The sequence below is a fragment of the Apium graveolens genome, chromosome 4 (assembly GCF_009905375.1).
Source record: "Apium graveolens cultivar Ventura chromosome 4, ASM990537v1, whole genome shotgun sequence".
Taxonomy (NCBI): domain Eukaryota; kingdom Viridiplantae; phylum Streptophyta; class Magnoliopsida; order Apiales; family Apiaceae; genus Apium; species Apium graveolens.
This window is the reverse complement of record NC_133650.1, coordinates 273,372,878-273,384,024: the sequence shown is the minus strand read 5'-3', so window position 1 is coordinate 273,384,024 and position 11,147 is coordinate 273,372,878. Positions and strand designations below refer to the sequence as shown.

The following is an 11,147-nucleotide window of genomic DNA, read 5'->3' as shown; positions in this document are numbered from 1 at the left end:
TCAATGGTACATGTGGTTTATATACGCATTATATAAACTAGCAGAGAGAAGGGACTTACTTTGAGTTTATTTTTATTTCCTTTTTCGATACCAAGCCCTAAACAGAAGATATATTAAATTAAATTCAATCACTTGCATACATGCCTTGTTTTTTTATTAGTTGATCTTCACTTGTGTCATAAGTTAAAGGCCTAACAGCTATGTGAGGTTGAATACAGAAAATGGAAGGTTCTTGTTATAGTCCATAAATGGTTTATGTATATATTTCACCGAAACACGGTATTAGGGTAGGCAAAAGGTTGCTGGAAGACATTAAAAAAATGGCATCAATTTATAAAATATTTCTGCAGAACCATATTACTAAAGCAACAATACATGATACAAATAGAATAATATGAAACAGGTTTTAAGCAATAGACAATTACTAGTATCCTACATCCATTTTATATGTCTGAATATATATAAATATGAATTCTATAATGCACGTCGATGGCATATAAATCTGAAGTCTATAATGTATTTCAACATTGGGAAGTTCATATGTTGTGTCAGTGAGCCCTCCAGCTGCAGGTGAAAGGAGGTTGTTCTCAAATATCACAAGACTTGGTTTTGCTGCAGCACATGATTCCCCAGTCTTGAAATTTGAGGAACCTCGCAGTCTTCCTCAAACAGATGTTGCCAATAATATTAGTCCAAGCGGTAAGTATACCATAGACAAATTATTATGTCTGATGAAGTTTTAAAGTATGCTTCGTATGTCCCAGAAATATTTTTTTTGAATAAATCGTACTTGCATATATTAAATCTCCTCCAAATTCAGGTTACACATAATAAAATCAGAAGGAGTATAACACCACTCATGAGGACCTGACATAGAATAAGCAGCATGTGCTAGCAAATGGGATGGCATATTCGCAGATCTATTAATGAACACAATTAACACTTCCTGGAAGTGTTTAAGTATTTCTTGGCAATCTTCCACAATAGTATCAAACAAAGACTTTCCTCGTCGTCTCTGAAAAGCAACCACTAATAATTTGGCATCAGACTCAAAAATGTATTTGTTTGTCCTCCATGTTTTCATCCAGGAGAGGGCCTCTTTCAGACTTACTGCCTCTGCTTCTCGAGGTTGCCCTCGATTTCTGATTATGTTGGATCTAGCGCGAAGAAATTCTCCCTTGTCATTATGAACTACACACCCAACTCTAATGTATTCTGAATCTCTGCAACATGCTGCATCAATGTTGATTTTAATCCAACCATCTGGGGGTTTACACCATCTGTTGTGCTGTATAATATATGTACCTCGACCAGTACTCACCACCTCATTCATGCGCTTCCAATATTCAAGTAAGTTCAGTGCCATTGATTTACACCAAATACTGATAAATTCACCTTCTCACATACCCATTTGTTTCCTCTCGTCCACAAGCTCTAGCAGAAGAGTACGACCATGACACACTGATCCCTAGTTCCACTTCCACATACTCTTTTCAGAACATCCATGACTATATCTGTTGTGTTGTGTGGAATAAGTTGCTGCAATCCCGTTTCACTCCAAAGTTCTTGAGCAAAGCAGCACTGAAAAAGCAAATACATATCATCTTGAATATAATTATGACACCAAGTATAATACACAGATACATTAACCTGTTTAATCCTTAGGTTAGATGCAGTTGGTAAAACTTGTCGACTTGCACACCAGATGAAGTTTAAGATTTTTCCAGGTAATTGTAATCCCCATATCTTCTTCCAAAAATCTTTATCCACACAATCTGATTCTCTATGAAGTCGTCGATAACAACTTCGAACTGAAAAATCTCCTTTATTATCAAGGCTTCGGTACCAGTCATCTTCTCTAGTACACAATGGTATAGGAATCTGACATATAAGTTTCCTATCTCTCTCATTACATAAATCAGCCAGCAAGTCTTCATCCCATTTTCTCTGATTTTCCTCCATTAGTCCCTGTATTGTTGCATCATCCAAGCCTGTAGGTATTTCAGTAGTTAGGTACCCATTTTCTAGACATGGGAGCCATGGTTCTTTCCAAACTTTAGTACTAGCACCATTACCTATTTGCTTTCGGCCTCCTTATCTAACAATATCTTGAGACTCAAGAATACTACGCCATAGGTAACTCGGATTATTTCCAAGCGTTGCTGTCAAAAAATCATTCTTTGGAAAATATCGAGCTTTCATGAATTGCGTTACCATGGGGTTATCACTAGTTAATAGTCTCCAAGCCTGTTTTGCCAACATAGCCACGTTAAATTCTTTTAACTTTTTGAATCCAAGACCTCCATTCTCTTTAACACTATAGAGTCGATCCCATGACATCCATCTGATGCCACTATTTGTGTTTCTACTGCGCCACCAGAATGCATTCATAATTCTTTCAATCTTGTCACATACTTCATTTGGTATTCTCAGCAGGCTCATCCAAAAATTTGGAATCGTTTGGGCTGTTGTCTTGAGTAATATGACTTTTCTAGCTTTAGATAAGGTTTGATTGCTCCAGACCTGCAGTTGTTGTTCAACTCTTTCCAGTAAAAAACCAAATTCAGTGGTCTTATTCCATCCTAATTGCATAGGCAAGCTCAAACACTTGCCTGGTACCTTGGCTTCATTTACCCCCAGTTTGTTGCAGATTAGTTGTCGAGTTTGTAGTACTGTATTCGGAGAAAAGGTTATCAGGGACTTATTAAAGTTAATAACATGTCCCGATATAGCTTCATACCTCTGCAGAATTCTCTTCATTACCTCTGCTTCTGTTTCTGTAGCTCAAAAGAATAGGTAATAATCATCAGCAAATAACAAGTGGGAGATAACTGGGGCACCTGTTGCCACTTTAATTCCATGCAAAATTCCTGCTTCTTCATTTCTACGAATCATAGCACTAAGACCCTCTGCACACATTATATAGATGTAGGGTGATATCGAATCCCCTTGCCTCACCCCACGTTGAGGTTTAACTAGTTCAAATTCTTCACTATTGTGCAGAAAAATGTAAGAAACTGATCGTATAAGGCTCATGACTCGATCAATCCATAAACTATGAAATCCGAATTTTACCATCATATTTTGGATAAAATCCCATTCCAGTCTGTCATAAACCTTTGAAATGTCAATCTTCAAACCTGCAACACCCTTTTCGCCATGTGTCTTTCTCTTCATGTAGTGGTTTAACTCAAATGCCACCATCGCAGTGTTTGTCAATAGCCTACCCTCAATGTAGGCACTTTGTTTATCTGTTATAATAGTGTTCAGGCAGCTTTTAAATCTATTAGTCATGACTTTAGACAGGATTCTTACCAAAACATTACATAGTGAAATTAGTCGAATATCTGCCATAGTCTGAGGAACCTTCACCTTCGGGATCAGGCATACCAGTGAAGGATTAACTCCAGCTGGTAGGGCTCCTGTATTCATGAATGTTTGACAGAATTTAACTACATCAGCACCAACCACCTTCCAAAACGATTGGAAAAATGCCGGATTTAGTCCATCTGATCCCGGGGACTTGTCCGGGTGCATGGCAAAGACTGTTTCCTTTACTTCTTCGACTATAATCTCAGCTACAAGACTAAACCTGGCAAAATATGGATTTGGTTTTATTTTGGATCGTTAATATGGTTTTGGTTTGGTTTATGAACCAAAACCATATTCTAACTGTATTTTATTAAGTATGGATTCAATTTGGTTTGGTTTTATATGGATTTGGATTGAAATATGAATTAACCATATTAATATGATAAATGCTTAAAATAAATATTTTTATCTCATGAAGTTTGTTTAATATTTTGTAATTTGTTGAAAATTATTTAGCAAAAAAAAATTATTGAAAATTTATATTAACTGTTGATAAGCAGTAATTTTCAAATTTTAATTATAGTAAAATTAACAATTAACAGTACCTAATCATGTTTCATTTTATTTGGTTTTTTACCGTAATTCTATGACCAGTATATTTTCTGCAATATATACACACACTGTTTGTAAGTAAGCAGTAGCACATCAGACATATTAACTATTTTGAAAGCAGTAGACAAAAGAAGTGAAAGGATAGAACAATATAGATCTATAAATCTAGTTCACATATGGTTATCACACTTTTCAATCCATTTTAGCAGATAAAAGTGTAATGTGAAACCAAACCAATCCCAATTCAAATATGTGATTTTTTCATGGTCCATATTTAAAATTCTAAACTGGTTTGGTTAGGATTCATGGTTTTGCAACCACATTGCCAGGTCTATACAAGACCCATGTTCTCCATTTCTGAAAGTTGTTTCACCTCTTCCCTGTCAGAAAGTTTCCCATTTACATTCGAAGATGAGAATAATTGCTTGATGTAGTCTTCCACGACCTCATGAATCTCCTCCGTATTTTATTTCCACTCACTGTTTCTATCATTTATTCGTTACGAAGCATTAGTTTTCTTTCTCTTAGAGGCATGTCTATGAAAGAAACGTGTATTACGATCACCTTCTTGAAGCCAGAACCTTTTTGCTCGTTGCTTCCAATATATTTCATGTTTCTCCAACAGGTTGAGATATTCCCATCGTACATCATTATATTGTTGGATTCCATAATTATCTCGTCGTGACCTCAACTTTTTCAACCGATCTCTGAATTCTTCGGCCTGTTGCTTGAATTCTTTACTTATTACCCCTCCCCATTCTTCCAGCTTAATTCCACAGTATTGAATCTTTTCCATGATATTCAACCTTTCTGTGTCTCCCCATCTATGTTTAACAACATTATCACATTCTTTTTCTTTGAGCTATATATTTTCATACCGGAACCTCCATTCTTTTTTCTTGTACACTTGCATGTTCAGTTGTAGATATAGGGGTAAGTGGTCAGATTTAGCAACTTTCAGGACCCTTAATTCTGCTAGAGGGAATAAATCACACCAGTTTTGAGTAGCTACTCCTCTATCTAGATGCTCCTGAATCCAGTTATGCTTACCACGTGATTTATCCCATGTAAATTATTTCGCCACATAACCCAGATCCAATAATCCGCAATCCTCTATTACTCGAGTAAACCCTTGAAGTAAGCTGGTGGGATGCTTCTGGCCTCCTCTTTTCTCCGTCATCCATATCATGTTGTTGAAATCACCAATGATACACCAAGGAAGGTTCGATCGTGTTGATAACTCTCTTATTATTAGCCATGATTCTCTTCTTCTATCTCTTTCTGGACAGCTATAGAAGCCAGTTTAGCGCCATCTCCCTACATTCTCGTTTTCAACTTTAAAATCGATATAGTGTTTGCCACTATCTTTTATTTGACAGCCACCCTCGTTTTTCCACAGTAAGGCTAACCCATCACTGTGGCCTTGTCTTCTACCGATCAGGACTCTGCAAAATTCAATTTTCTACATAACTCATCTACTTTATTTTTTCTAACTAATGTTTCATAAAGAAAAATGATAATGGGCTTTAGTTGGTGGGTAATTTCTTGAAGGAATTGAATTATACGTGGTTTACCCAGTCCACGACAATTCCATGCTAGCAGACGCATTGCTCTAGGAGGGCTTGGTTTACAGGTCCCGCCTCTGGTCCATTTTTTGGTCCATTTAGTTCCAAAATTGGTGAAGATGTATCCAGCCCATTTTTTTCTATCTTTGTTTACTTATCTGTACGTTTCCTTTTTACGTCAATCACCACAGTTGTATTTTCAAAAGTTTTCCCGCCCATCACATCCATATCCACCTTATTGTTGCTATTTTCATGCATATTATCCCCTTGATGACGCTGTTTCAAACAAATTTCTCCATTATCCCCTACACTTTCGTTGATATGTCCTTCTACATCCATGAATCTCGCCCTTCCTTATTTTCCCTGGTCGATGAGCTTGTATCTCTCTTTTATGCATTCCATACATCACCTCCCACACCATTCCTCAGCCATCTCGCCCCAACATTTTGGTTTCGCGAACTCCTCTGAGGCGCCCTTAGCAATGGTCCATATGCACGATCAATCACTTTTTCAGGATTCGCATATACTATTGGGCACTCCCTATCAGAATGACCCAGCAATCAACAAACAAAGCAAATTGACTTAATCTTTCGTATTTAAAATTAATCCACCCCAAGCATCCCCTTCTCTTTTAATTTTCATTCGTCGCTCTAATGGTTTATCAATATTCAGTGTAACTCGAATACGTAAATACATCTTCCATGTTCCATTAAAATTAACTGGATCTGATTTAATAAACACACCTACATAATTGCCAATGCTCTGAAGTATCTTTTCTGTCATCATTCTGTTTGGTAGATCGTAGATTTGCATCCATATGTCCATTGTGTTTAGAGTAACCAAATGTGGATCCTCATTTGCCTTCAACTTGTGTTGCAGTAATGGACTTTGCTCAAATGTCCATGACCCTCCTTCAATTACCTTTTGTCTATCCAGTACGTGGTAGAAAATGAATGAATAACGACGTCTACCCAGATCATGAATCTCCGCCCCTCCTTAGGTCGCCATAATGATGCTAGGACGTTCTGCATGGCTTGAAAGTTTACATTCTTCTTTGTGAGTAGTTTACCAATAAGAACGAATGTGTTTTGCTGGATTTTTTCTATCCCACTTCAATGACTATTCCATTCTCCTCCTCCTCCGCCAATGACAGCCGCGCATACATCTCCTCCAGATTCATCGGTTCTGATGCCATAAGAGTTTACTAACAAGAGACACAAAAGAGTATTACTGGCTTATAGAATACACACAAATGAATATCTATTTCCTTGTCACAAGAACAAGACAACTTGCAAATTTGCAAGACTAATTGGTGGGCTGCATGTTTCTACATGTACTCTACTTATTATCTTTCCAAGTCACCAATTTTATTTGTCCCATAAATGTTATAAATAGCTGTTGTTGGTTGTGATGTGGTTCTTTTAGCAGAATGTGCTTTGCAAGTATTAAAAAAATCGACTTATTTATGCTCTGTATGACCTTTTTGAGAAACAGGTACATAATCATTCGCTACAATAAAAGTCATCTTGCAGAAGTAAGAGGAGCAGGAGAACTGTCATATGTTGTTTAAGAGTCTCTCTGCAGCTACTCACTTATACACGCGCGTATACTTAGGTGCCAGGATCTCCTCTGTTGACGACATTGAATTGTAAGTTTCCAATTCCTCTCAATTATGTCCCTTTGATAGTCATAGACCTCCAAGACATGGATATATCATAATTTACTCCTATGGGGATTATAATCATTTAATAGTTTAATAAGTAAGTAGTAACCTAACATGTTTGGAGTTGTTGAATTGTAGTTCTGCATGTCACAAATCCTTCATACGTCACCCGAAAGCATACTGTTCAGAATAGATATCTCAACTTTTGGGTTGATTTTCTTGCCTAATTAATCTGAGCTGGTTCCTCAGTCAATCAGTATATCATATCAATATTAATTGTTTGTATTGGCTGAATAAATGAACTTTTTTATGTAAAACAGGAAAGAGGTTATTTAAGCAGTTGGGTCGCATTACAAGAATGGTTGGAATTTTATATGTTCTTGTGCATTAATCTACAATCAAGGAACTTGAAATATTGAACCTTTATTTTCTGGACTTTCCAGCCAAGTACTTGATGCATGAAAAGAAAGGATTCATTAGAACATTTATGCATAAAGACTCGACCGCTGGAGATGTCTTGCAGGCATACATTCATGCACTTGTCATGGAAAATCTTGTTGTCAAAAGCTCTATTCACTTAGAGAGTCAGTCATGGGTGGATAAACATTACAAAGAGTTTTCCTTGCAAGTATCTCCTTAATACATTCATAACTTAGGATATATGAAGTACTGAACATCGATTAATCCAAGTAACTGAACCATTATGTATTTTGCTAAGAAAACTAGAGGTTGTGTAACAGAGGACAAAAGAAACTCCCTAGGTGCATCTATATGAATCCTTAAACCTTCTCACCTGTTTATATGTACATAGAGATGAATATAATAATTTTAATTTTCGGTATCTAGTTAATAATTATCGTCTAATTGTAAGTATCCTATTATTTACTTGATCACATGTGATACATATTTTTCAGCACGTTTATTTTTTAATTTTATATGATTGTGGTTTTAATTTGCAGGACAAAATTAAAAAAAATTCATGTGTAATGATTTTGAAGGACTAAATGAAGGGGGCTAATGAAGTAGTGGAAGATTAAAGTGCAAGTTTTTCTTGGCTTGTGTATGGATTGTATGGAGATGAGCGAAAGTCCGATAAATACTTGGCAACAATGTCGATTTGGCTCAACTTTACAAAAAAAATTCAAGTGATAATGATAGTTGCACTCTTTTTACCGGACAAGGCCCAACTTCATAATCAGATGGATAGTTTTTACAATTATATTTGTAGCCTTTCATCGTTTTTAATTTTAGATTAAGGTATTAAACGTTTTTAAGAATGTAACTTATTTGGTGTGCTTGATTTGGATTTTTGAACTATTTATCAAGCTAAATACTTTGGTGGTGGTGTATTTTGGTAAATATTGCTTATGTTTGGTATTATTTAGTATTAGAATTAACATGTTATATATTTTTGGGATATGCAAATTAATAAATAATGCAAAATAGGGGTCTACATGTGGGGCCCACAATATTCTACTGATTGCCTAAAATCTATTGCAACACTGGTCAAATCCTATTGCAACCCTGGTTGATGTTGCAGTAGAATGTTTCTATAACAGATAAGTAGGCGTTGCAATAAGGTATGCCGGGGTTGCAATATAATGCTTTCCCAACGGCCAAAATTGCAACCCCCAAAAGCGTTTCAATATCTTTTTTGGTATATGTAGCAACGGTTTTTTGGCCTTTAGCAATGTTTTCAGGGAGTTGCAGCATGCAATCTAGGCGTAGTGATTATATTATGAATAGGAATCTATTTATAAGAGTGTTTTATTTCAAATATAATTATAATTACGGTGAACGGATCGACTACCGATCAGACTTTCATTATTTCGTCTTTAATATAGTTATATATATAGGAAAATAAAATAATAATATTTAAAATTAATCAGGTGGCATATATTTAGATTTTTTTTTATCTACAAGTACAACAACTACGATCAATTTTTTCTGTGAAGACTTTTCTGTGAAGACTGTTATATTTTTAAATTTAAAAAACTATATACGTTTTAGACCGGGCTAATTAGGATTATTTTTAAAAAATTAATCTTGTTTCATTTCTGTTTTAGCTACTTGCAAATGAGATTTAGAAGTATTGTACTGAAATGAATAGAAGTCGCACTTAAAACAAAATGAATAGAAGTCTGAAGAAAAGAATTTTACTACTCACACTTCGAAGAAAATGAATGGAAGCTTAAATTGGAGGATAGATAAAGATGGAGCTTATTTATTAATTCCCAACATTTTACTAGAAATCATTTTAGAAAAGTCCTTACACACGCACGGTAGCAACTCGCACTGACTGTAAACCTATCTGTACAAGGAAAAAACATTTAGAGCGTATAGTTTTCAAAAGACAGCAGTTACAGATGCGGAGTCTGTTCCAAAAGTTGCCAAACAAAAGCAGACGAAAAACCGGCATTGCCGGCCTCCTCTTATTCTTCACCGCTAAACCATATACAATACAAAACACAGCATTATCAACACCATGCTCTTTATTCACTTATCACTGTTACATCTGTCTGTCAAAACACGATGAAGAAGAACAAACTTTTACTATGTTTTCGACCACTTACTGACGACCGTCACGACCCTATTGATACACACCATAGGGATTCTAACACGTTGCTACTCTCGAAATATAAAAGTGATGCAAGTTCTAAGTTGAAATCCGATCAAGAGTCTCTTAGAATTACGCGACGCCGTTCTCGATCACTTAATGCTTCTTCGGGCAACTTCTGCAATGACGTGAAATCTGTCTTAGTCGAAGCATCAATGCAGCAGCAGGTTACTTTTTCGTTTCTCTTTATGAACTTATCAAACATGAATTAAACTCATTCATGACTGATTTGGTAGAGTTTGTTTTAGTAGAGTTAGAATATAATAAGATCCTGGTAACGCCTTTCTTCCTCTTAACACCTTAAGTCGTTTATCTGACGTAGTAGAATAAGAGTTGGTATCTTAGGTTCGAATACTGAATATTGAAATTTTAGTATTCTCCTAAATAAAATAGATATTACAACTGTTGATAGAATATTACATCGTCTATTCGTCTGTAATTTCATTTGAGTTTGACGAAGTTTGGGGTGAGTAGCATGTCAACGCACATTAGTCCAACGCTGTTTAACAGTATCAATTGAGCCCCGGAAATCTGCCGGCAACAAATTTGGCAGACATCTATCGACGACATTTTTGTTTTTTTACCTGAACAAAATGTACTACAATTGAGAAAAAATTAACTTAATGGAGCATTTGTTTTATTTTTGCTTTTTGTAACAGAAACAAAGAAGTTTTGAGGCAAATGCTGCTCCGCCGATACTTAGATCAAAGAGTCATCATGGTTCAATTTATCCAAGTAAGAGCCTAGCAAGAGTAGGATCGGCGGAGGACAGGTCAGTACCCAGATTGTCAAGTTCAATTTCTGAAGGAGAACGTCGAACATTGACGCCTTTCTCTCAAATTGATCGTCTGCCTAAATCCGCGGTTCATGCAGAAGCCAAGTTCAAGAGTTCAAATTCAGGATTAGTTATATTTGCCATGAGTCTTTGTGCAACGATCTTTTGTGGCAGAGTCTGTGCTATACTTTTTACGTTAATATTCTTTTACTGCATGCCTCGTGGGACTTGTGTCAAGAGACTGAGAAGTGTTTTAAAGTTGCCCGAGGAAACTGACAAGGAATACAAAAAGAGAGTTATAATGGAAGGGCTGCTTGAAAGGAACCGTCACCTTTGCAGAGGGAAGGTAATTATTTAGAAAATTACGCGAAAGAATTGTTTTTTTTTTCCTTTTTGAGTGAGTACGCCACCCCTCTGTACGCGAAAGAATTGCTTTGTGAGTGGAAGGGGTGTTTGTAAGCTAAGCTTACAAAAAGAAATTGTGTTTTCTGAGTAGCTAATGGAAAATGTGTTTAATGCTTAGTGATAGTCAAGCCTACATATAATTTAAGGTAATTTACATTCTTAGATAGTATCTACTCCTTGTATTATCTGCTTGGTGTT

The 11,147-nt window shown here is 36.0% G+C and overlaps 2 protein-coding genes across 2 annotated transcripts; one reads left to right on the top strand and one right to left on the bottom strand.

Annotated features, from left to right (window-relative positions):
- Positions 1–799: 799 nt before the first annotated feature.
- Positions 800–1,366, bottom strand: LOC141719654 (uncharacterized). The gene has a single exon (XM_074522034.1). The coding sequence runs from the start codon at positions 1,364–1,366 to the stop codon at positions 800–802; it is 567 nt and encodes a 188-aa protein (XP_074378135.1).
- Positions 1,367–9,469: 8,103 nt separating this feature from the next.
- Positions 9,470–11,066, top strand: LOC141717147 (uncharacterized). The gene is made up of 2 exons (XM_074519256.1): positions 9,470–9,936; positions 10,429–11,066. The coding sequence occupies exons 1-2, from the start codon at positions 9,685–9,687 to the stop codon at positions 10,900–10,902; spliced, it is 726 nt and encodes a 241-aa protein (XP_074375357.1). The 5' UTR covers positions 9,470–9,684; the 3' UTR covers positions 10,903–11,066.
- The last annotated feature ends 81 nt before the right edge of the window (positions 11,067–11,147 follow it).